The following is a 24,158-nucleotide window of genomic DNA, read 5'->3' on the forward strand; positions in this document are numbered from 1 at the left end:
AAAGAATTTTGAACACACTCCCCCGCTAAACCAAATGTCAACACTTATTCACGGAAAAATGGATGTACATCACCACCATATGCCCCCCCAAACACGTGCCACACCACTGGCACATCCTAACCTTCCTTCTCTGACAACACCCATCACGGCCCCGTGCTTTCCCATCCCTGGATGTCCACGCTCGCTGAGAATACATCCGGAATCTGCAGACTGGCTGAGGACTTCCACACCCCACCCATGCACGCACCGGTTCACTGAACACACCTCCCTGGTCTGTGTCTACCACACATTTCCCCTGGTCCACTGTGCACCCGGTGCAATGGGAATGCCTACAGCCGGCGTTCTCTCTCTGCACGCCCCGCTCCCGACCCACTGCTCTCCTAGATACCACCCTCACCCCTCTCACATCACATCACATCTATATGCCTGCTACCACCACTACATAAGACACATACACAAAACAAAGCTCCCACTCCATTTACCAGCTGTCTTGTATTTAGAGAACATACTGTGTGTCTAATGCGGACCATACATACGCACATGGCAGTCTAGAATGGCGCTCCTCTGCTGTCGTCGCTGCCTCCCCTTATGGAGTGTTTGCTCCGACAGCAATTTTTATCTTCTCAGGGAACCTAGCCGTTCTAAACACTTTTAAGGTCCGAAAGGCGAGACATATTGGCTATGCCAATGCTTGTTTTTACATATTGTACTCCTAGTGAGGCTTGGCCATTGTCTGTTTAGCAGAGTAATTATTGGTGTATGTCGTTTTGGTCTATGTTTTATATACAATACAGTCTATTTTATATAATGCTGTGTGGAGTCTCTATTGTGGTTCATTCATTGTGTTGCTGGTGTGTGTGTTGCGCAAACGCTTTACACATTGCCTCTGGGATAAGCCTGACTGCTCTTGCCACGCTACCAAGTGGGTGAGCACGGGTTATCTTTGGTATGTAACTTACTTGTCCGGACTAGAGTGGTGGGTTCTGCCTGGCTTAGGTGCATACCCTAGCCAACCAAAAACACCATTCCTAGCAAATACCATGTAGTATACCCTGAACACTCCTCCTGCTTTTTGATACATCTTGCTATACTGAATCACTGTACACAAATACCTGTTTCATTTTTTCTGTGAGACCATTAGGACCTAGATAGACAACAGTATATGATGCACATATAGGAAATGACACCTTTTGAACCATGAATTTTTCAAATGGGATACATACTTTCAATGCAGCTTGTTTTATTGTTGGCTGCATCACCCAGTGTCTGCTCTGAACACAGTGCAATTTGTCTCTCTTTCTCTACACCTACATCAAACATAGCCCCCTTCTATAGGTGTTGATAGATTCCCTGTAAGCTAGACAGGCACCTGCTCCAAACTGTTGGGCTGTACAGTTACTCACACAATTGTCCAGACCAGTCCTGTAGAAATGCCCTGGAGCAATGCTCAATTAAAACCCCTGTGCTTAAAAGTTAGGGTTCAGAGCCGCCAGTCTTGATGAATCATAAGACATGGTACTTTTGCTATGATGCTTCCAGAGTACCCCACCTGATTTTACATCACTGTTCCTATCTAGGTAAAACAAGCACTGGCGTTGCCAATAGGTTTCGCATTTGGAAAGTTGGAGCTATTGGTTTTGTAAATTACATTTTATATTTATATATCGTTATTGGCATTGTAAATAACAATGCTATTAATTTATATATTTTCAGTGCCAAAACATATTAAAAATATAATTGTCATTTACAATACCAATAGCCCACACTTTCCTAATGCGAGACCTATTGGCAACGCCAGTGCTTGTTATCACGTTCTCTCTACCTGCCATAGCAATTTCTCTGTGCTCCTGACAGGCAAGGAAAAAATCTATATTAGTATTTCTGATATCCACTCCTGCAGCAGCACACTTGCAAGTCACCATACATGCCAATAGACCGACGTAGGCAGCAAAAGAAGTTAATAGGAGAAATACATAATCCCGATTTATTTTTAAAAAATCTTCAATTTTTCTTTTCCAAAATATTGCCATGTACACTTCTGTGTGGCTGGACCAGCCCCTCTGTTACCACGGGTCTCCTCAGTGCAAAGCCCCACGTCCCTACAGTGGCAGGGCTAGGAGAATGGCTTCCCTCTGATATGTGGTATTGTCTGTACACTGGGGTGTCTGAAGCGGAAGCGGAACATACATGTCAGGTCTGAAGGGGGTGATGGAAGCGGGAAAGCAGTTGTGTATGGATTTTCGTGGCTACCTCCAGTCCAGTGCGCTGCTTCTTCCAGTCACACAGCTCTGTCTGGATGAAAGGGCAAGCTTTGCTTCGCTCACACCAGATGCTTTGATATGAGTGGCACTGCTGGCCTCTTTATAGCATGTTTGCAAAGATGTTGAGTTTGAAAGCATGCTGTCATTTACTTCTTAGTGCTGTTGCTGTGTAAACATCGAATGTGGGATATTGGAGGCGTTGGTTTTTAATCACTGAAAGTTGTCCAAGTCTGTGTGTAGCGCAAACAGTGGCACTCATATCTGTCGCGTTACAGATGTGAAAACAAGACGGTGTTGCTATAACACTAATTCTTTGCGTGATGGTAGCATCTCAAACTTTTTTCTCATCAGGATTGCGATTTATTTGACTATGCGCCGTCGGCAGTGACACCATGTTTTGATTTTGCAGTTTCTGTTGACACCATCAGTACTGTATCCCCATTGTTATTTATTTCTTCCCTCTTTCCCTCTCCCGCTGCAGTCACACGAGAACAGAGCTAATTTCATCGGCACTGGCCCCTGCGGCTGGAGTGTGTTGCGGTGTAGTGCCAACTGCCCCCGCCCCGTCCCCACCCCCCCACCCCCATCCTCGGGAACGCGTTTGGCAATTGGGTGGAAAGAAATACCTTTATCCCGAAAGTACAAATCAATTTAAAGTAATACCCCCAAATGTACAAGGCAGCTAGCTGGGTTTGTGTTTTAAATTAGCATGTTTACAGTCTTATTATATATATGAGTCTGAACCACGAGAGAAATACAAATCCTCACTGGCTAACTATAACAAGAAGGACTGGGCGAGAAGGGAGGGGAGAATGGCAGCAGCAGATGAGCCTGATTAAAGCTGATGAAAAGGGAGGGGGAGGAGGGAGTGCGATGCGAGCAGCAGCAGGGAAGGGGCGGAGAGGAGGCTCTGATGGAGAGCGATGTAAAGCCATGCTTTGCAGCGAAACGTAACAAGAAGAGACATGGATAAAACAAGATGGTGGCTGTTTCACGCTGTACCACATTTGGAAGAAAAAGTAAAGCGTGAGCAGGAGGGGGCAAAAGGAGAGAAAGAGAGAGAGAGAGAGAGAGAGAAAAGTAAAGCGCGAGCCAGAGAGAGACAGGGCCGTGAACAGGGATGTAATTAGGGGGGAGGAGGGACGGAACTGAAGTGCTGGTGGGCAGAAAGGACGGCCGTGGGAGGTGGGAGGCGGATTAGGGAGATGCGCGTGCTTGTGTGGTCACGTGACCCGCTTTTGTGGCCACGTGACCTCACATGCACTGTGAAGAAACCGCAGTGGTTTCACTAGTCGATCGAGCCCTTGAATTTTCGACTATTACATTCGCAAGCGAATGATAATAGGCGAAACCTAAAAAAAGTACAATTCTGATAAAACATTTTCTCTAAGCTGGCACAGTTAATTCAGTCCAATATTTCCAACTCATAGTCGTGGCTAAGAGGATCAAGTACAATAAGAGGCCTCTATCTGCCTCCATCAGATGACTCCCATTCTTCCATGATTCCAAAGATGATAAGAGAGGGGCTTACGTCCTTGAAATATTTCATTGATCGCCTTACCTATAGCATCAGACTGGGACTCTAGCACTGGGCACCTTACGATCATATGAAGGTCGCCCCCCTGAGTTTGGGTGCACGCCTTCATCCAGATTGGAGAACTTCACCAGCTGTTTGGGAGACCAGTGCATTCCTTACAGGGTGAAATAATGTTTCCTCTTAAGTGAGCAAATTAACCCGTTTTATATAAACATTTTAGAGGTACTTGCCATAGGTTTTCTGTCCTAAACAAGGACAAGTCTGGGTCCCAGATGTAATAGCATGCCATGGCATCTCTTTCTTCATATTCCAATAGGCATGCATACCAATAAGCAACCTCCTTCCTTCTAGGACCCTAGTGATGAAGTGTGGCTTCTATCTCCGAAATATTTTCTTGGGGCCATTTTAGTTTAGAGCACCACAATTTTATTTGTTGATAGCCAAAGTAAATGATCCCCTCCATTTATCTATCCCACCCGAGACCAGTGATGCTCATAAATACTCCTTCAGGGATAGAGGACGTTTTTTGTAATACTTATGCATGTTTGAGTTAGTCCACCCTCGTACAGTCTCGCGCTAGAGAAAGCTGGTGTCCCAACTCTTACAGACACTCAAGTTATGTAAATTGACCAAAAACTGAAAAGAAATCATATTGGCTATGGGGAAGATTATAAGGAGGAAAGCAGCCAGCCCTGATGGTATCCTGGGGGAGGCACATACGGTGTTACTTGATATAATAGCTTAAATTTAAAGAGATTTTTAATTCACTCTTACTAGAAAGACTAAAAATCCTCAGCTCCTGGAATGCTGCAACGATTTCCATATTTTGAAACCAGGGAAATATCCTTAAAATGTGAGTCATATAGGCCAGCTTCTTGCTAAATTGTGATTGGCAAATATTTGCCAGTGTGCTGACAAAGAGATTGAGTGGACGGTTGAGCTATTGAATCCACAGTGACCAAAATAGTTTAGTTCCTGGGAAACCGATACAAGGGTTGATTCATTTGCTGTTTGGTTTGATAGATGTTGCAGAGGAATACAAAAAAATACCTAGACAGTATACCTGTAGACATGGCTAAAGCCTTTGAAATGGTCATTCCATTTTCCAGTGAGAGGATTTACATAGACTGTGAATTCAATTTTATACAAGCACTATATGAATCGATTGAGGCTAGTTTATTAGTCCTCAGAAATCTTACTCAGAAGTTCAAGATAGAGGAATCGGACAAGCATTATCTCACCTTCTTTTTAACCTGTATATTGAGCCACGAGCCTAAGTTCCAAGACTAGAGCAGGAAATCATTCATTTTAAACCTGGATTGTTAAGTAACAGACTAAACTCTTGTAAATTTAATAGGTGTGCAGGGTGAGAGTATTCATGTTAAACAGCGTCCTAAATGCTGTTTTGTTGTATGACATCAGAACTGTCTTAGTCTGAGTTTCAAGAATTTAGAGATCAGGTTCAATTTACCAAAGAATACCAGTTCCATCCTGACTGAAAGGGCTTCAGACAACTGTGAGTCTCTAGGCTTCATTTTGATTTCATCAAGCCTTCCTAACCAATATCCTGGTCAACCTCAGTTGGTAATTTTGAAGCATAACGAGTAAAGTCAGCTTTATATAACTATGTTACCCAAGGGATTATCATGGTTTCCAATAGCAAAATGGAATCCTGGGCCCACAAAGGTGAAATGAGAGGGAAGGCTTAGCTACCTAAAGATGTGCATCTGGTCAGTGTGACCCAGAAATGACTGATCTCGGGAGCCCAACATCAAGAGCATATTGTCGCTGAAGAGGGTCAGTTTAGCTCCCCCCTCACCCCTCAAGATTATCCCCCACTCCTCCCAAAAAGTTCCCCTAAATTTCAGGATCCCTGGTATCTGTCACTCTGGTATTTTGCAAAAAAAAGAGACGGTAGCTCACATCTGAAGGGAGGCAAAGTTGCAGCCATTACATCGACAACCTTTTATTTATATTTCTTTAGTGCACTTTACATTGAATGTCTGAGAATCTATGTGCACATTGAAACAACATGAGACGAGGGATTACTGTCTCTAGGGTAGTTTGTTGAGGGAAAATGTGAAAGTACAAATGGACAAGAGACATGGAGTGAATATAAGCTGTGGTAGTAAACAGGGAAGGATACCCTATTGTAATTTCCTAATATCAAGCAGAAATTTGGAGAGGGTTACCTGAGAACACAATAAGATTATTTTTGACAAGGAACTGTCTCTATTCAGGAGTCTTTTAGTGAGTTGATTTCCCCCATGGCTTGTAACTTCTAGCACCGTTCCCTTCACCACCATCTTAGATACATCCTGAAGAAGTTGGTCTTTACTCCTTCTTGGAATGACAAGATGTCCGTGGATGTTCTTGGTTGTACTAGCAGGGTCTTCCTGATGGTCACTGCTGCCCTAGAGTATGATTGCCTTAGGACCGGGGCCCTTTGGAATTTCAGTATTTCCAGTTGGAGAGTGTTCTAGCTCCTAAAGTCTCTTCTGCTTTATGAAGTTACCTATATATCTGCTAGGTAGATCAGACTACCTGTGTGAGTGCGCTGAAGATGAGAGACTCAATGTAAAATGTTATCCAAACCTTAAAGACCGCTATTGTAAATTCCTCAAAATTGGTGCGATGTGACCACATGTTTTTTTGCTCTGCAATCCGATGCTCAGTGAAACGAAGTATCAGTCTTGATAGGTGTTAAGACATTAGTTGGAAAACCTGTTAAAATTGCTGGTATCAATTCAGGAGATTATTATCGCATGTTCTTCTATCTTCCATTGCTCTTTGGAGAGTAGATGCTTTATTCTGTGTTTAGTTAGTTATCCAGTATCTATCTGCAAGGCAAACTTAGCGTCCACACTCCAAAGCACCCACACCAAAAGGGCCCAGTTCACCCTATCAAAGGCTTTCTTGGCATCTAAGGACACCAAGGCTGCTAGAAAGCACCTCCTCTCTGCCTCCAAGTAGAATAATGTTTATGAACAGCTTCATATATTTGATAATGAGCACTATTGGTCTCGAGGATATTTGGAAATTACATTATATCAGTCTTTTCCTTTGAGGGTGTGGTGACTCCTGATTTGTGAAAATGTGTTATGTTTTACTTCTTTATTGATTTTTTTCACAACCCTACGGCATTGCGTTTAGCAGTGGACATATTGCTTTTAGCTGTCTATTTCATCATAAGTAAACCCACAGCATTTCCCTCCCAACCTCATTTTCTCACCGTTGTCTATTTTCTGACCCCACACTATGGCAGTCTAGTTCTATTTCAGTCTACGGGTGACTCATTCTGAATAGTCTTTGTTGCCTTGCAGATTCATCTTGCATTGTACTTCTGGCAGTTCGTCCAAAAGCTCTTCCTAGAAATCATGGCTCCTTGGACAAGACCAGTAGATATTCATTCAGCTTTCAAGCCCATGTTCCTCTCGTCTTCAATGTCACCTGGTCCTTGTAGTGTGCTGGTCATTTAGCCTGGATCAGACTGTGTTCTTGGCTCTTGCTCCGCATCACATATTGTTGCCAAAATGCACTTGTCTGATGGAACGTTATCTATGTGCACAGAGGATTTGTGGGCATGCGCCTTTGATTGTCAGCTAGGCCCACATCTTCCAACATCGCTCTCCCGTTTGTGGATATGACTCCGGTCCTTTCCTACCTCTGGGTATTTTGCTCTTTAACCACAGGCGTGGCCTTCTTCACTATCTCTTGCAATGTCTAATAAAGAAGCCACACCATCCTGCTGGATCTTTGACAATGTTTTGTATTGTGTATGGAAAGCATGTGGACAACAAGACAAGAACCCCTCCAGTTTTGTTCCTAACTAAGGCCATGCATCACTTTGGCAGGTATAATAGGCAAACACTTACAGTTTTCAACAAGGAGATGTGTTTCCTGCAAGAAAGCAATGACTGTGTCTTCTGTTTTGAGTTCTTTTGAAAATTACTAATTGGTGGGCAGGGTTGTTAACGCCCTAACAGTGCAAAAAGTGAAATTATTGGATGCCATGTCCTCCTGCTAGTTGTGGGTCTGTGTCCTTCAATAAGTCACCTGACTGACCTGTGAAAGGGCTATTGTTACTTCCCTCTCCCATAGACTGCTGGTCTCCCATCCTCACCTTATACTGAATGTCACCCTCATCCCAACAACTGAAACACCTCCAACTTCAATCCACTCCCGAACTGTAGAATTTCTAATTTGAGCCAAACATAAGGATGGCATGCATGCCAATTACTTCCCTCTCTTGGTATGTCATTCCCTGATAATGTCTCTCGATTCGTATGAGAACATGTAACGTCTTTGCGAGGGGAGACTATTTTACTCCCTTCCAGCCCTTCCACAAGTTAATTTCCATATCTGCTTGGAGTTCTCTCGACCACCGGCCACACAATTTGCAAGTAAAACAATGTGTCTATATAAATTGATTCCTCTTTGTTGGTGGCAGCACTGTATGTCACTATAATCCCCATCATTTCTCGAAGTCCGAGTTCTCCTGGCATCCTCCTGATCACCTCCCAGGCGGTTGGTCTGCCTGAATATTTACAGTCTCTCGGCTCTGTTCAGTAGCTGTTGGGCCTCCTTTTCTGTTTTGAATCTTCACTTGCTCCCAAATCCTCTGTGTTGCCTTCCAAACTTTCTTTGTCCTCTGTGATGCCCAGGATTTGACATGCTTCTCAGAGCAATTTAGTTGTTTTCAAGCAAAAGAGATTCCCAACAGGCGCCCTCTGCGATCTCACACGCTGTTGGTTTGAGCATCCTCTTTTTGTGTGACAGACTAGCCCTGATAGATCTGCAGTCTCACCCCTTTATTTGAGATGTTGCACCCATCCGCTAATTTGGACGTCAGGTTTTTTTCCTCAAAGTAGTGTAGCATAAGTAGTACGTTGTCAGTATGTCAGGGGGCAGGGATTGTATTTGGTGTTTGTAGTCACCCTGTGAACTCTTTTCAGCCTAAATGTTCAATCAACAGGTTCTTTCATTAGAGCTGCAAAAAGGGACACACACATGTCCTTGCCTTCTGTTCCCTTTGATACACCGCTGATTCTCACATTGTTCCTTCTTGAGTGATTTTTCTAAGCCTCTTGTTTCTTTTAAACGACAGTGCACTTATTCACCATGTTATTACTTTATGGGTATGCCCAATTCATCCACTATCTCCTCCAGTTTGTTGATTCTGCCTCTCAGGTCAGTCACATATTTTCTTATATCTTTAAGTTCTTTCTGTGGGTCGATTCAAACTGGCGCCGTTTGATCCCTCAGGCCTGTGAAGATATGTTCTTAGAAGGTGCCAGTGATCTGGTGATCCGCAAGGCCATTGTTATGGATGCCTTTCTTTTGTCAACTCCAGAGCCCTGCTAATCCACTTCTTGCTAGTCTGACTTTCTGAGCTTGCTGTGCTGCATCATGTCTTTGATGCTTTGCACCTTACTTGCCTTGGCAGATGTCATGACCGTAAGTCATCCTAGCTCATGTACTGTGTGCATTCTGTAGATATCAGATTATTATATCTGCATTTGTTTGGCCACCTGCTTTTTTGGCTTGCCAACCTTTGCTTCATACTGGGTGTCATCTGACACCTCTTTACCACCTTCTTGGTCACTCCTAAATGACTCATTCACTCTTGTGCATTATAGGAGTGGATGGTGCTGGATCATGGGTACTCACAAACATTTGCCCAGGGGGCCACAAAGTACATTCTGTAGTGTGACCGAGGGCCGCACTGATGCCAGCAGGGTGGTGATGGTTCTGGGTGGGTCAGAGAATGTGTAAGGAGGTCTGAAAAAATGCTAAATGAACCAACAGGTATTTCTTTGCAAGTTAATAAATGTTTGCCCGTTTATTAAAATAAATATTCAGGATATTGGTGCTCAGCAGCTAAACATCAGCTTGTGCTGCTGTTTATCAGGGGGGCCGCAGGTAAAGGTCAAGAGGGCCGCAAGCAGCCCCCGGGCTGTACTTTGAGTATCACTGTACTAGATAGACGGAGGTGTGCTGCTTTCCTCAAGAGCTCTCTAAGCTCCCTCTCTTGTATACTGATCTGGAGCTCACTTCCTATGAAAGTCAGTGACCATCTGGGTCGCTTTTCCTTTCCCTCTACAGGTTCTCTAGTTCTCCCTGTTGGGCAGAAGGCACTCTTCATTAGTTTCTGGAAGACCACGTTCTACGTTGCTTTGTCCCCTTTAAAGCACCCACTGCTAATTAATTTTGTTGACCCTTCAACCTATTGCATGTTCCTGTCTTCTCTTCTCTCAATTATGTGAGAGTAGCCTCTATTTAGGAGCAAGGTTCTGTGTATGCAAAGATGCCAATGCACGTTGTAGGGGAGAGGATGTGGCCTACGGGCTAGGGCGCTCTACCTCGAATCTGGGGAACTGGGTTCGAGTCTTGGCAATGACGCTGAACATCCTGTGATTCTGGGTAAATCACTTAAACTCCCCGTGCCTACCAAAAATGTATGTGTCCTCATGTAACACAACTGGTTCTATGTAAAGGGCTCCGATACCCGATACCTTCAGGCCAAGTTCGTGCTATATAAAACTCTGGGAAGAATAAGGTTATGATTCCAGTCAACTCTGTATCACACGCATCTCCCTCCGCCTCCACATTCTGTTGCACAGTGCCGTTGCTCTCATCTTTAGGGTTAATAAATGCTCTGATCTGTCACCTTCAGCCCATCCCTGCATCTGCCTATACTCATGGTAAAGCTTACCTCCCTATTTGTGACTTTGCATTGCTGGTAGACCGCCTCAGGGCTCAGGCCTTTTTACTAACTCTGTTCACAGGCACCTTGAGGAGTCAGGTGCTATCCTGCACACAGGCGCCACATCTGACATGGTGCATCTTTGTCTCTCTGAGGCAATTGGCTGCAGCCACCACTCCTTAACACCAATGCTATTCTCTGCACCGCGCTCCTATAGCAGCTTGCCCCAGCCTTCCTGCAGCAACACCTCTCCCTCAAGGTCGGCCGGTGCCATCTTGAACATTTGGACCTCAGCCTCGTCTGCCAGCCCTGAAATTGATATTTTTTTATTTTATTTTTTAGAGTTTTATAAAGCGGTGGACCCGCCGACGCTGCTCTTGCTGTGCTTCAGTTTTGTGCCCCCATTAGAAGTGCAGGACCTCTGATATGCTCTGGTGGGCGGACTGAGTGGAGCTTAGAAATGCACATCCATTTAGAACAGTTTATTGGGTAAAAATGGCTTTGTCAATAGAGAAATGTAGGCTACCTCCAGCATAACAAAATGCTTTTGATGTTGCTGAGAAAGGCAGAAGAGCTCTACCACCAGGTAGGAGCTGGCATTTTTGAAGGAAAGCATCTCTTTCATATAAAATGTTTAATTTTCTCCGGCTAGCATACACACCAAATGAATTTCTGTGTGTCCATCCCCCTAGACTCTTGTCTCTGTCTTCTAACCCCTAATGCCAAGTGAATTTAAATCCTTACTCTGAGCTTCAGTCTTAGACCAAAGTTTCTCTCGTAATTTCTGGACACCTTTGAAGATGGCCTCTTATTCGGTTCTGAATTCCCTCTTACAGGAGTGAAAACCCTTCCTCTGTTTTTGTTGAGACCATTTTAGGCATGGTCCTAGGATGGAGGGACAAATGTGTGTTTGATTCGGTTTGCTGTAAGTCAGTCTGTTAGGCCCCACTTGGTTTCATGAAGTGCTTGTTCACTTCCTGAAACCAAGTGGGGCCTTATTGTGTGGCATGAGACGAGATTGAAGTTGGGAGAGTCAAAAAGTACAACTCTCAGCTATTGACTAATTGGCATGGGACACATGACCAGTAGTCACAGAATGAACAAGCAGTGCAATCATACTCTCTGGCTCCCAAAGTCCTCAGATGAGGTCCAGAGGCTTGTCATCTTGCCAAGTTCAGACGGTAGCATGTTGTGGTGCTCTCAGTCCCCTCCTAGAGACCATCTGTACAGAATTGTAGATCCCTGCGCTGCTCTTCCCTCACATTTTCTATTCTGCCAGATTGATTGTGTTCTTTCCCCTACCTGGTGCGTGCCAAATTCTATCTCAGGGCTAAAAGGATGACCAGAGCCAAAGCACCGCCCCCAGGTGCTAAACCGTGATCACAGATTTTCTGTGCAAAACTTTAAACAAAAGCCAAGGTAGCAGAGACGGGGTTACAGGATTCGCCATAATCTTATCAAATGGATGACATCGTATCACTTTATTGCCTTATTATGGACATTGTTCTTTTTACTTAGCTGCACTGTTATCTACTATGCACTTTGTTTCTTCCTGCAAACATGTGTCCTAATGAATCCCGTTCATTTTCCTCCCTTGACATCCTCTGTTTTTAACAGTTCACTTCTCTTTATCTTTAACCGTGGGTAGACATTTGTTTGTGCCGTTACATTCCCTTCTGTATTGCTCACCCTGTGCTTAACATGTCTTCTCTGTTTCTTTCTGTCCTTAGATTACACTGGTATCTCTAGACCTAACTACAGTGTTCATGATGATGTGCTTTACCTTTCTCTAACATATTGGGCAGTGCTTTATTTGTATCTTTCTGTGTCTGTGTCAGTATTTGTATCCCATGGTTTATCAAACTTTGTTACGCCTGGTAGTTTTTGCTTTTTTATGCAGCTGTGTCATGGGGAAGCTTACGTTCGGCATCAACTGTAACAGCCGGTAATGCTCACCTATGTGCATGTACTTATGCCATAATTAACAGACTGGTTTCTTTTTTTTAACAGGCCCGCTTATTGCCAATACTGTCTTTTCCTTAAGGGCTAAAGCAGCACAAGATCTGTGCCATGTGGGAATCCCGCTGTCTGGGAAGAGGAATGGTGTTAACGCTTCTCCTAGTAAGTGCAAAGTAAAATAAGTATGTCCTGAGAGTATCTTTTGGACTGACCTTTCCACAGCCACCACATACTTGCAGTCACTTGCATGTACTTAAATACAGAGAGGAGATGATTATAGAGTCACACATCCATAGTTAGTGGAACTAGAATCATCTCACTGGTGCAGACAACTCAACACTTGTAATGTTTTGTGTTTATCCTGCTTTATGGGTGTTTTACTGGACATGTTGACTCATGCCAGTAACAATCAGGAAGTCAATAAACTGTTGCACTTGATGTTTTCATTTGCAGGTTTCCTACAGAATAAAATTGTAAGATTTTTGTACACGATTAGTACGGTGGCTGCACGATCCAAACAATAGTCGGCAGCATTCTTATCATAACGAGGAAGGTGATGTGTGAATACGCAGTTTCAAGTTTGTCACTCTCTAAACAGTACCTCTCGTCTCCAGTACCAAGTCGTGCAAAATTAACATGAACAAGCTGCATATCTGGTCTCCAAGTTTTTTAGAGCCAAGGGCCAAATCCCCATACAACAGAGCACCACAAAGTTAAGCAAATCTTCAGCAGTGTTTCTTTGGGTGAGTTCTCATGTTCCAGCTGTGCAGGGAGTTTTAGGGTGACCATTATAGAAACTGTCCACAGACTAGCACACTCAGCTTGCTATATGCTCTCACTTGTAAGCTGTACGGCCTGACTTCTTAGCAGCACTGTGCACACCTTTAGGCAAACTGGAAGAGATAGCCACTGCCACAATCCTTCCAGAGTATGTAGTAAGTCATGCTCTGTGGGCATCTCCTGTGGACTCAGCATGATCCTCCCTCTATCAGCAGCGTCTACATCTAGGGGCAGCTTTTGAAATATCACTCTCCGATGCTTTACAAGGCAGCCTGGCAGTGGTCTCTCCCTGTAACTCCTCTCCACACCCTCATTTGATCTGGAGTGCTACCACCATGGGAGAAAGAACAGAGAACAATACGAAATGGGAAAATGAGAGACATTAAGAGGAGAGATGAAGAGCAGACACTTGTGTGAAACAAGAAAGCAAAAAAAGAAGAAATACTTAGGAAATAAGAAAACGGGTATTATGAAAGGGAGAGCATATGCAAGAGAAACCCAAATAAAAACAACGCTAAGGCATATCTCTGGCAGAATGAAGTAAGACACTGAGCAGAGCATAGTTTATAGAATCATAACTTCAAAAAGACCAGGAAAAATGACTAGAAATATTTATTTATTTATTTTATTTATTTCCAAGGTTTTATATAGCGCTGCTGGACCCAATGGTATCAGAGCGCTTTACAAGTTAGATAACATTTGCAACAAAATAAACAATGTGCATTTCAATATGAGTGGTATAAAACAAGTTATTAGAATGGGAGGGGGGGAGTGGAGGGGATGGAGATCAATAGGGATGGGGTAGTGTAGAAATTCAGAGGTAGTTAGGGGTGTAGACATGGGGGGATGAGGGATGGGAGGTGGGGAAGGGGTTGAGAGGAGGCGAGAAACAGGGAGCCAGGAGCGAAGAGTGTCAGAATAAAGAGAAATTACGTTCCCCAATATTTGTTGAGAAGGAGTATTTTGAGTCTCTTTTTGAAGAGGGGGTACGAAGGGTTGCATCGAAGATCTTTGGGGAGAGAATTCCAGATCGTGGGGGCGTTCCCCGAAAAAGCACGGGATTGGGCTTTTTTATGTTTGAGTTTAGGAGGGATAAGGACGAGGGAGTTAGAGCTCCTCAGGGACCTGGTGCACCCAGCTTTTTGCAATTTCTCCGCCAGGTAGGAGGGGGTGTTTTGGTGAAGTGCTTTGTGTGTGATACATGCAATCTTGTAGGTGGATCTACCTTCTATTGGGAGCCAATTGAGGTTTTTTAGGACCGGAGATATGTGGTCGTATTTTTTACAATCTGAGTTAAGTCTTGCGGCAAGGTTGAGAACACATTTGTTCGGAGCTTGGTGGATTTTAGGGGTGCCAGCGAGTGTGGCGTTACCATAGTCAATACGGGAAAGGACAAGTGATTGGACAACGGTTTAAAGTCGTCTGCTGGTACGAAAGGTTTGAGTTTTCTGAGGTTGTGGAGGGTGAAGAGGGCACCCTTGGCAGCATTGATGAGAGTGGGATGAGATTCAGGTTTCAATCAACGCTGATGGCTAAGGATTTGACAGAATTCTAGGGGGAGAGGGAGCAGTTGAGAGCTGTTATATCCTTAATCCAAAGTTGAATGGGGAGGGAGTTATTTTTGGGAGTGAAAAGGATGATTTCAGTTTTTTTCGGGTTAAGTTTGAGGTGATTAAGATGGAACCAAGTTTGTACTTTAATCAGGGTCTCGTTGAGGTGGAGGATGTCATTGTGAGATTTAATCCTGTAGTAAAGTTGGGTGTCGTCAGCATAGAGGTGATAGCATAGTTTAGCTTTTTGAGGATGAGGGTGAGAGGTTCCATAAATAAGTTAAATAAGGCGGGGGGAGGATAGAGCCTTGCGGAACACCAAGTGAGACAGGTTGGGGCTTGGAGAGGCAGTGACTGAGCTTAATTTGTTGGGATCTGTTTTGAAGGAATGAAGAGAACCATTTGAGTACGGTGCCCTCGAGACCGAAGCGAGCTTCAAGGTTGTTAAGAAGGGTGGGATGATGGACAGTGTTGAAGGCGGCAGAGAGGTCAAGGAGGATTAGTAGAGAGGATTCACGTTTGTCTGTTAGACTAGGTAGTTTGATGAAAGTCATTAACGTCAGAAAAACCATCACTGAGGGCCTGAAAGGAGGTTTTGGTGCAGGAAAAGTGTTTAGAGTTCAAGAAATAAGGATTTACCAACAAGACCCTCGGGCAGAGACTTGTGTAGAACAATTGTTATCTTGTAGATACTTGGCAGCTTGGTCATGTAAACATTGCTGGAGGAGGCAGCTGGCCTTAGATTGGATGTGTGTTTTGAGCTGTAGCCCATGGAGCCCCCATCGCATGTAGCCAGACGTTTCCAGTTTTCTTGGTAAACCTTATTGCGTTCTTATGGGGTTTCTGGTGGCAAAAGATGGTCTCTCGACTGAGGTTATGACATAGAAAATATCAGTAGGCCAAGTTGTGAGGATTCCTTTTAAAGTTATTTTATTTATTTCTGGCCTGAACCAGCATTCTTTCTTTGTTTTCTGGAAAGAGCTAGGCCACTTATATTTTGAATAAAATAAATCGGAATCTTGGTGATTGTCACGAGTGTGGCGTAGAAATTATTTCTGCTGGAAGTGATGTCCAATGAAGTTTTTTCTTGAAAATTAATTTGTATTTAATGCATGCCCCCCTGCGGTTTCAACGTTTGCCTCCATTGCGGCTAAAGGCAATGTCACAATTTAAAAGCTACCACCTGTGATTACCACTGTCCCTTAACTCACTGCAGTGGACGCACACCAGTGAGTCTACAGCCAGGTCACACAGGACAGGCACAACTGACACCCTGTCTACTGCATGTCCGAAGGAATAGCTGTCCACGACAACCCTGATGGTTTTGATCATAGTTCCACTGCACGTGCACAGCAATCCAACCCATCAATTGAATTGGGGACCAAAATCAAAACCCTTCAATCCTTCAAATAAAAACTCCCATCGTACTGAGTCAAAGGCTTTTTTTTATATATATATATCAAAGGATGCCACCAATCAGTCATTTGTATGTATTTTCAAGGAATGTAGATATTGTGCTAGTCTCTGTAAATCAGCTACTGCACCCCCGGCCAGCACGAATCCTGGTTAGCATGGGTGTCCCGTCTGGGCATCACTCTCAGAAACTGCAGCGCCTCTTGTATAGAATGTGCAACTCTGCCTCTGTCTAGGTCATACTGTCAGAATCTCCAGTCGTTTAATAGCAAGTCTGGTGCACGTTTGTTTAACTTGGGCGGTAGGCCATCCGGCCTGGGCTTTTTACCTCCTTGCATATCCATGATTGCAAGCTTTAGCTTACAGCGCCTACAACGCTGGGACGCTCTCGGGCAGCCATGCGCTTTATAAATCTATTTTCATTTCATTCATTTCATTTCATAGTTCCTACCCAGTCACGGGTCCATCGAGCTTCTCCCTCTGCGGGCGACTGTCTCAGCTACTCAGCTTTTACTGTGTAGCTTTCGATGTGTTTTTGATCGACCACAGGCTGCTGTACGTACCAGTCTTGAGTGTAGTGATGGGTTACATCATTAGTACCTTTCTGAGTTGACCAATTAATCAAAGAGTCAACCACATCTCTAACTACCTGGTCTTTGGGGCGTGGGGAGTTCTCTGTGCCGCAACCAGGTCAGCTTCTACCCTGCAGTGCATCCATCCATGTTCAACTTTTTTTCAAAATGAAGTGTAGGAATACTTATCCAGTCTATCGCCTCAATTCCCCAGTTTACATTTATCTTCATTAATGCATGATACAGTTTCTTTATCACCCAGTAACGAAGGCATTCTTCTTCCTGCAGGGCTATCTCGGTCTTTAAATCTCTGTTTCCAAATCTCTGTGCTGAAACCCCATACACACTGCTCAAGTGTATCCCTTGACGTCTTAGAGTTCCAGTAGATGTCTAAAGGCGCTTACGGACTCTCAATTACTTGTTGGATGTCCAAGTGACCTGTACTCTATAGGTTTACAGGGAAATGGAGCATCTTTTTTGGTTGAAGCCTACCATACAGCGCAGCTGCCTGGTTGGCTAACGCCTTATTGGGGGCATTCGGAAAGCTACCCTGGGAATGGATTTCCGCCCATTGCAGGCCATTGGTTTTGTGGTCACATTCCTTTGCTTTTTTTTTGCTGTCTCTATTTGTTTTAGGGCGTCCAGCTTGAGTTCGTCCCTTCCTTTGCTCAAACCCTAATTACTATATTCTTCCACTAGTACTGGATTTCTGTAAACTGACCTTTAAATCTTGTCCTTATCTTATCATATTTACTATGCATTCAGAAACAGGGGTCAAATGTCAGGCTCTGTCTTCCAGGGAGATTTGTGATTACTTTTCTTTCCCTGACTTCAAAGTGAGTGGATTTATGTGACAATCATGCTATGCTGGCTACTCGAGGAGTGTTTGAGGAATGCTGTATGATGTTATTTTTTCTAGCACACAATAACATTTAAATATCTGTAAATGAACTGTGCAGATATTCCAATATATCTCCGAATTAGAAAAGCACAAATGATGCCATTTTTTTGTAAATCTGAAGCGTGGTGGAAACATACTTGAATACGATCTAAACAATCAGTACACTAAATGATGACATTTCCAAACATTTTCGTTTATGTGCTGTATACTTTTATCTGTAAAATTGTATGTTTGTTCCAATGTTGCATTGTCATTACAATTGAAGATGTGTTGTCTGTAATCGCAGTGTGCCACCGCAGCATGTATATTCCACTTTACACCACTCTAACTCCACACCACTCCACACTACTCCACTCAGCGTACCTCCACACTGTCACTCCACTTTACGCCTCTCTACTCTACACCACTCTAATCTATACACTGCCCTCTTCGCTACTTCACTCTTCGCCAATGCACTCTTCGCCACTGTATGCTACCATGCACAACTCCACTCTACTCTGAAACAGTCTACTCTACGCCACTGCACACTACACTAAACTGAAAACCAATGCACTCTACACTACAGCACTCTACCCCAATCTACTTTGCACCACTTCACTCTATGCCACTATACTCTACTGAGCAACACTTTACCCCAATGCCCTTGTGCTGCACCACTCTATGCCACTGCACTCCACTCTGCCACTGCACTCTCTGCCTCTGCACTGTAATCTGCACTACTCAACTTTTCGCCACTCTACTGCACTGTATGCAAGTGCCCTCTTTGCCACTACACTTTGATAATTCCACGCCACTCTAATCTATTCTGAACCTCTGCACTCTACACCACTCAGCTCTACACCTCTGCACCCTGCCCTGCACCACTCTATTCTGCCATGAACTGCTCCACTCTGCACCACTTCACTGTACTGAGAAACAATCTACACTACGCCACTGCATTCTGTTCTACTCCACTCAACACCACTCTGCTCTACATTACTGTACTCTACCCCACTCAAAGCCATTGCACTCTACTGCCTTTTACGCCAATCTACTCTGCACCACTGTTCTTTACGCCACTTCACTCTAGGCCACTCTGCTCCACTCCTACACCACACTGTACGATACTCCACTCTATGACGCTCTACTCCATTAAACTCAACTGCACTCGCACTCTTCTCCACTCTGTGCCACAACACTCTACTCAACTCTACGCAACACCCTCTACACCACTCCACTCTACTCAACGACACTCTGTGCCACTCCACTGTACGACACTCTGCTTCACTCTACGCCACTCAACTCTACGCCCTTTCAGTCTATGACACACTACTCCCTCCATGCCACTCTGACATTTTACTTGACTCCACTCTACTCCACTTTGACACACTACTTCATGCCACTTTCCTTTACCCCACTAACACCTAGCCCTGCTGAGCAGCAGCCACGCTGGTGTACAACATGGCTGAAACATATTGGCAAAGCCAATAGCTCTTGCGTAGGCAAGACCTATTGTTTTTGCCCAAGCTTGTTTTTCACTGGCACAAGATCACTTGAAGCGATGTAGACAAAGATGAGTAGGGTTCACGTGCCATCAATAAAATGAGATGAGGGATCAGATATGGGTCTAAAAGAACTGGAAAATCAATTTGTAGTGAGAGCAAATCAAGCATTTTGTTCTTCACTCTGCAGGTGATCCAGTCACCAAGCCTGACGAGGGCTTCAGCATGAAGAGAGAAAGAAACCTGCGTGTAAACCAACCTAGAGATAAACTAGGAAGAAAAAGAAAGGATTGTCTGAGCCCAGGTACAAAATAAAAGATGTGATCACTGTGCTTTCCTGGTTGTAATTACAGTATAAACTGTCCCTGTGCCTCTCTAACCAAAACAAAATTTTGAATGGAAGTCCTATTCCGCATTGTCAAAGTGTCTTAAATGGTACAGACTGCAAATGTTCCAATACAATGATTTCACATTACAGTGCGCTGTTAAATGCTGCGTCTTGACCTATTTTCTGTATATTGGACTTGCTTTCTGCATTTTATTATTTGTTCAGTAAAAGCCACAAAGAACTACAAACACGAAAGTAGCCATAGTTCAACGAATTGCAGTGGCTGCCAGTGGCACTTGTGCAGCTCGGGTACAACCAAACGGGTAAGTCTAATCCTCTGGATCCCGGGTAGCTCCGTTATAGATAAAAACCTTTCTGACGAGGGATACCTTTGTAAGGCGGTTTGGACTTTAGACCGTCCTCACTGGCACGGAATTCCAAGTCTATTTGTTATAGGTTCTTGAAGGCAGCAGGTTTAACTAATGCATGAAGGTTCACCATGAACTGTACCCAGAATCCCATGCGGTTCCTGGCCCATGAAAGCAATGCTGTCATATTTACAGTTTACAGTCAGAATGACCTACACCCTGCCCTCAATGTCCTGAAAGTAAACACTGCGACATAGTTATGAAAGAAATCACACATAAATGTTCAGTTGGATTTAGTGTATTCACAAGGTCCATCAAGATTTAATTATTATATCTGTTTTTCCTGGACGTAAAGTTCCATATTTTATAGAGGTGTTTCAGATTTGTTTTTCAGTCCTCGGGTAAATCCATCCATTGTCCAAATGGGGAGAGGGGTTGGCCTAACGGCTAAGGCGCTCGACCTCGGACCTGGGGAACTTGGTTCGAGTCCCGGTAACGACGCCAAAAACCCCCTGTGATTCTGGGCAAATCACTTAATCTCCCCGTGCCTAAAAAATGAATGTGTGTCTGTCCTCATGTAACGTAACTGGTGCTATGTAAAGCGCTCTGCTAACTGATTCGGTTCGGTTCTAGTTCGCGCTATATAAAACTCTGCAAAAAAAAAAAATGCAATAAAACCAGTGGCGTCGCCGCACCGCCTCGGCTGCAAGCTGAATACAAAAAATAAAATGATAATAACGTTTGTTATTATAATTTTGTTTTTTGTATTCAGCTTGCAGCTAAAACCAGGTGGGAGGGCTCCCCTCGTCACAGGGAAAGGAGTGGTGGCAGCACCTAAAGTTTGCATGGTGCTTTGGCCGGCCGTCTCTGTATTACAGCCTGGGTGGAGAACATACACAGCCTGCCAGCCCCTATCTGAGCACCGAACCACGGCACTTAGACCAATCACAACGCTGCTAATCTCCCTGTGGTTAACAAAAATTAATGTGTCCATCTGTAACGCAACTGGTGCTCATGTGAAGTGCTCTGATACCTCCGGGTCGAGTGCCCACCCCCCTTACCCCACAAAACGCATTAGCTCCTCAACGTATCATTTTTTTTTTTTTTTTTAAAGACCTTTATTGTACAAAATGCGTTATACACAGCTTCTAGCTTACAACCTCTAGGGGCCAGCCGCATGGATCAATAGCTATATAAAATATTGCCAAGTAAACACAGCCATATGGCCGACAACCCTGGGGTCTGGCGGCAAAATGTTTTAGTGGTACGCATAATCAATAAATCACACATCTCAATAAGTAAACAGGCCTGTAAGGTTTTGTCTGTTTTGTAGAACAACAGTGGTGTTTTGTCATCTTCATCATATGGGTAACAGCCCGCTCCCATGAGTAAATATTGCAGGTGGTTGTATCAGTAAGTTTCCCTATGGGGACTTGGAGCATAGATGTTGAAAAGCAGTCCAATGTGATATCGCAAGTGCGTTAATAGGCGTGTGTCGATGCAGCTCACTATGAAGCTAGAAGGAGAGGCTCGTGTTGGCGTCGGCGCCCGGTAGGAACCGCCACGGCCATGGCTGTTATTTTTTATTTATTTATTTTTTTAGTCTTGGACATGTGGCGTCTCTCATTAACGGGGGTGCAAGCACGATGGTCGGTATTGTGAAACATAACCCGGATCTATCTGCCCGTCTTCAAGTAGCGCACGTAGCAGTCATTCCCCTCAGGTCGTGTTTTTATGTTGTCGTGTCGTATTGGCACTTAGAAGGGGGGGGTTTGACATGTCAGCCCGAATATGGTGTCTAAAGTCTCTTACGCAATGTGTACAATGTCTTCGTTAACAAAACCTAAGAAGCCTGGGGGCGGAGCTAGCAGGCGACAAGAATGGCCGCGTAGTACCCGAGCTCCGAAATAATCCTACTCTATCCTGTATCGACGAACCTTTATCGACACCCCTGACACCCCAGGACTGGCGGAACCTCAAGGGACCGGTCCGTTCCGTCTGGGAGGGGCCCGCGAGGTTCCAGACTGTGGCTGAAGACTCGCTCTCCCGAGCGCCTAGTGGGCCTGCAGACCGCGGCCTCTGGTGAACCATCGACCGGGCTTACGTGAGGGGGCGTGCGGCCAGCGGGCAGGACCATCTCCCTGGTGGGCCCCTACTCCGCTCCGGGCTGCTGCGGACCCGGCGATAGGAAGCGGGTGCCGCGACAAGCTATCGGCGGCTCCTGCTCGCGGCCGCAACGCGCCCACGGACACAACGGAGAGCCAGATCCCCCGGGATCGAGGTAACCAACGGCGCCATTCTTTGCCGCGACCATCACTGTGAGCAGGGGAGGCTGTGGCGAAATTAGGCGGATCAGGGGCCCCACGCTTCAGGAGAGAGGAGGTGCAGCGGGCCCCCAAGACTGGGGTGGTCACCCTCCCCCTCTTCATTACTATCGCCCAGGCGGGACGACGATACTGTGCCACGCGACACCCAGGGGCCCCACGGCGGGAGCGACAGCGACCCCTACAGCGACCCGCTTCACTATCCGACACGCCTGGTCTACACACAAGCGGCACTTTTTGGGGAGCAGGCCAGGGTCACCAGTACTTTTTCAGGAGGACGGCGCTAACGCATGGTAGGACTCCCTTCGACCGGGCCTGGACTGCCTGACTTCCTCTCCACGCCATCGAGAGAGCGAGGGGGTGAGGTGGGAGAGCTTTTTACTCCTAATTTCTTCACGCTAGGCAAAGTGAGGAGCACTCTGAAGACGAGGTGCCTGGCAGAGCCACTATTGTTCCTTTGGCATTTGCGCATAGTTGCCGGTGGCACGCAGCGGACCACGAGACACTCCCAACCATGGGCAAAGGGGACAGGACACAGAGTAAGCTCCCCTTCTCGCAGAGGCGATTGCCAGTGCAAAGCCCCATGGCACAGCGCGACGAGGAGGCGCGGACGGGGGAGATGCAGCCCGAAGGCTCCGATATAAAGTCAATGCTCCGCTCCATGGAGCAAAATATTCAGACGAATATAGCGGCACTGGGATCCAAGATGGACGCCATGTCCTACAGAATGGACCGCATGGCGGAACGTCTCGACAAGCACGCGGAGCGGCATGACATGGCTGACCGGCGGATCACGGAGGTAGAGGAGGCCCAAACGGAGCTGGACACTGCGAGACGGCGGGCGGAGACACTCATAAGAACGCTCCAGGACAAGACGGAGGATTTGGAGGCGAGGTCCCGTCGCTGCAATCTACGCATCACAGGCCTTCCGGAGACCACCCAGACGGGGAAGATGGAGCTATTCATAGAACGTTTGCTCACTACCCTGCTAGGTGACGGAGTGTTCTCGGCAATGTTTGTAGTGGAGCGCGCACATCGCACGCTTGGCCCACAACCTCAACCAGGTTACCCCCCCCCGACCAGTAATAGCAAAGCTGCTAAACTACCGAGACAGAGACACTGCGCTCAGGCTGGCACGCACCAAAGGGGACCTACAATACGAGGGGTCCGCGATTTCCATTTTTCCGGACTTTACGGCTAGGGTGCAGGAGGCACGGAAACATTTTGCCCCTCACAAGAAGCGTCTCAGGGATATGGGCCTCGATTATGCAATGTTGTATCCGGCTAAATTACGAGTAAACAGACAAGGACACTCGCATATCTTCACGGACCCGGCAGAGTTACAGAAAGCCCTGAAAACATGGGCTAGGGAGAAGAAAGACGGCCAACCCGACAATCAGAAGGAGGCGGATGACAGTCAACTGAACGAACAGGAATGAAGTGGTGGACCGACGCATGGTGCGCAGTGATTTCATGGAGAAGATTTCACATTCCTGGCGACGTGAAGGAACTGGCACTGAGGAAGAAACGCACAGGGACGATGTGACAGATAAGTGGGGTCGGGATGCGGGAGTATAGCTGATCCACTCTAAGTCTTGAACTCCTCTGGACTCATGGACTGGGGCTCCTGACGCATATGCGAGCTGTTGGGCTGTGGTGGTCACCTGGGGGGTAGCGGGGGTAGACGGGATAATTACGGTAAAACGAAGTGAAATGTAACTGTGGTTTACATGTTGATGCTTTGATACATAGCTGGTGGTGCGGGGCGGGGGGAGGGGAGCTGGGCGCCAGAATCGAGAGTTGGGCACAGAGGACGAGTTGCTTGCTACCTTTGCCCCCGAGCGTAATGCATGCGGGATTGTTGAATTTGTTTCCAGGGAGGGTTGGGTGGGATGGGGACCTGCAAGGCCAATTTGGGGTGGGTCTGCTGTGGGTGGCGGGTGGAATGTTGGAGACTGGGTTTGGGTACATATTGTTG

General features: G+C 45.6%; 1 protein-coding gene across 1 annotated transcript in view; it reads left to right on the forward strand.

The window, feature by feature from the left end:
* LOC144770910 (uncharacterized) overlaps nucleotides 1–24,158 on the forward strand; it is a 135,796-nt gene that overhangs the window by 22,289 nt on the left and 89,349 nt on the right. The window contains exons 3-4 of the mRNA XM_078655709.1: nucleotides 12,515–12,625; nucleotides 19,351–19,464. Coding sequence (XP_078511835.1) covers nucleotides 12,515–12,625; nucleotides 19,351–19,464 — 225 coding nt within the window. The remainder of the gene's footprint in view (nucleotides 1–12,514; nucleotides 12,626–19,350; nucleotides 19,465–24,158) is intronic.

The sequence above is a fragment of the Lissotriton helveticus genome, chromosome 7 (assembly GCF_964261635.1).
Source record: "Lissotriton helveticus chromosome 7, aLisHel1.1, whole genome shotgun sequence".
In the NCBI taxonomy this organism is placed as follows: Eukaryota; Metazoa; Chordata; class Amphibia; order Caudata; family Salamandridae; genus Lissotriton; species Lissotriton helveticus.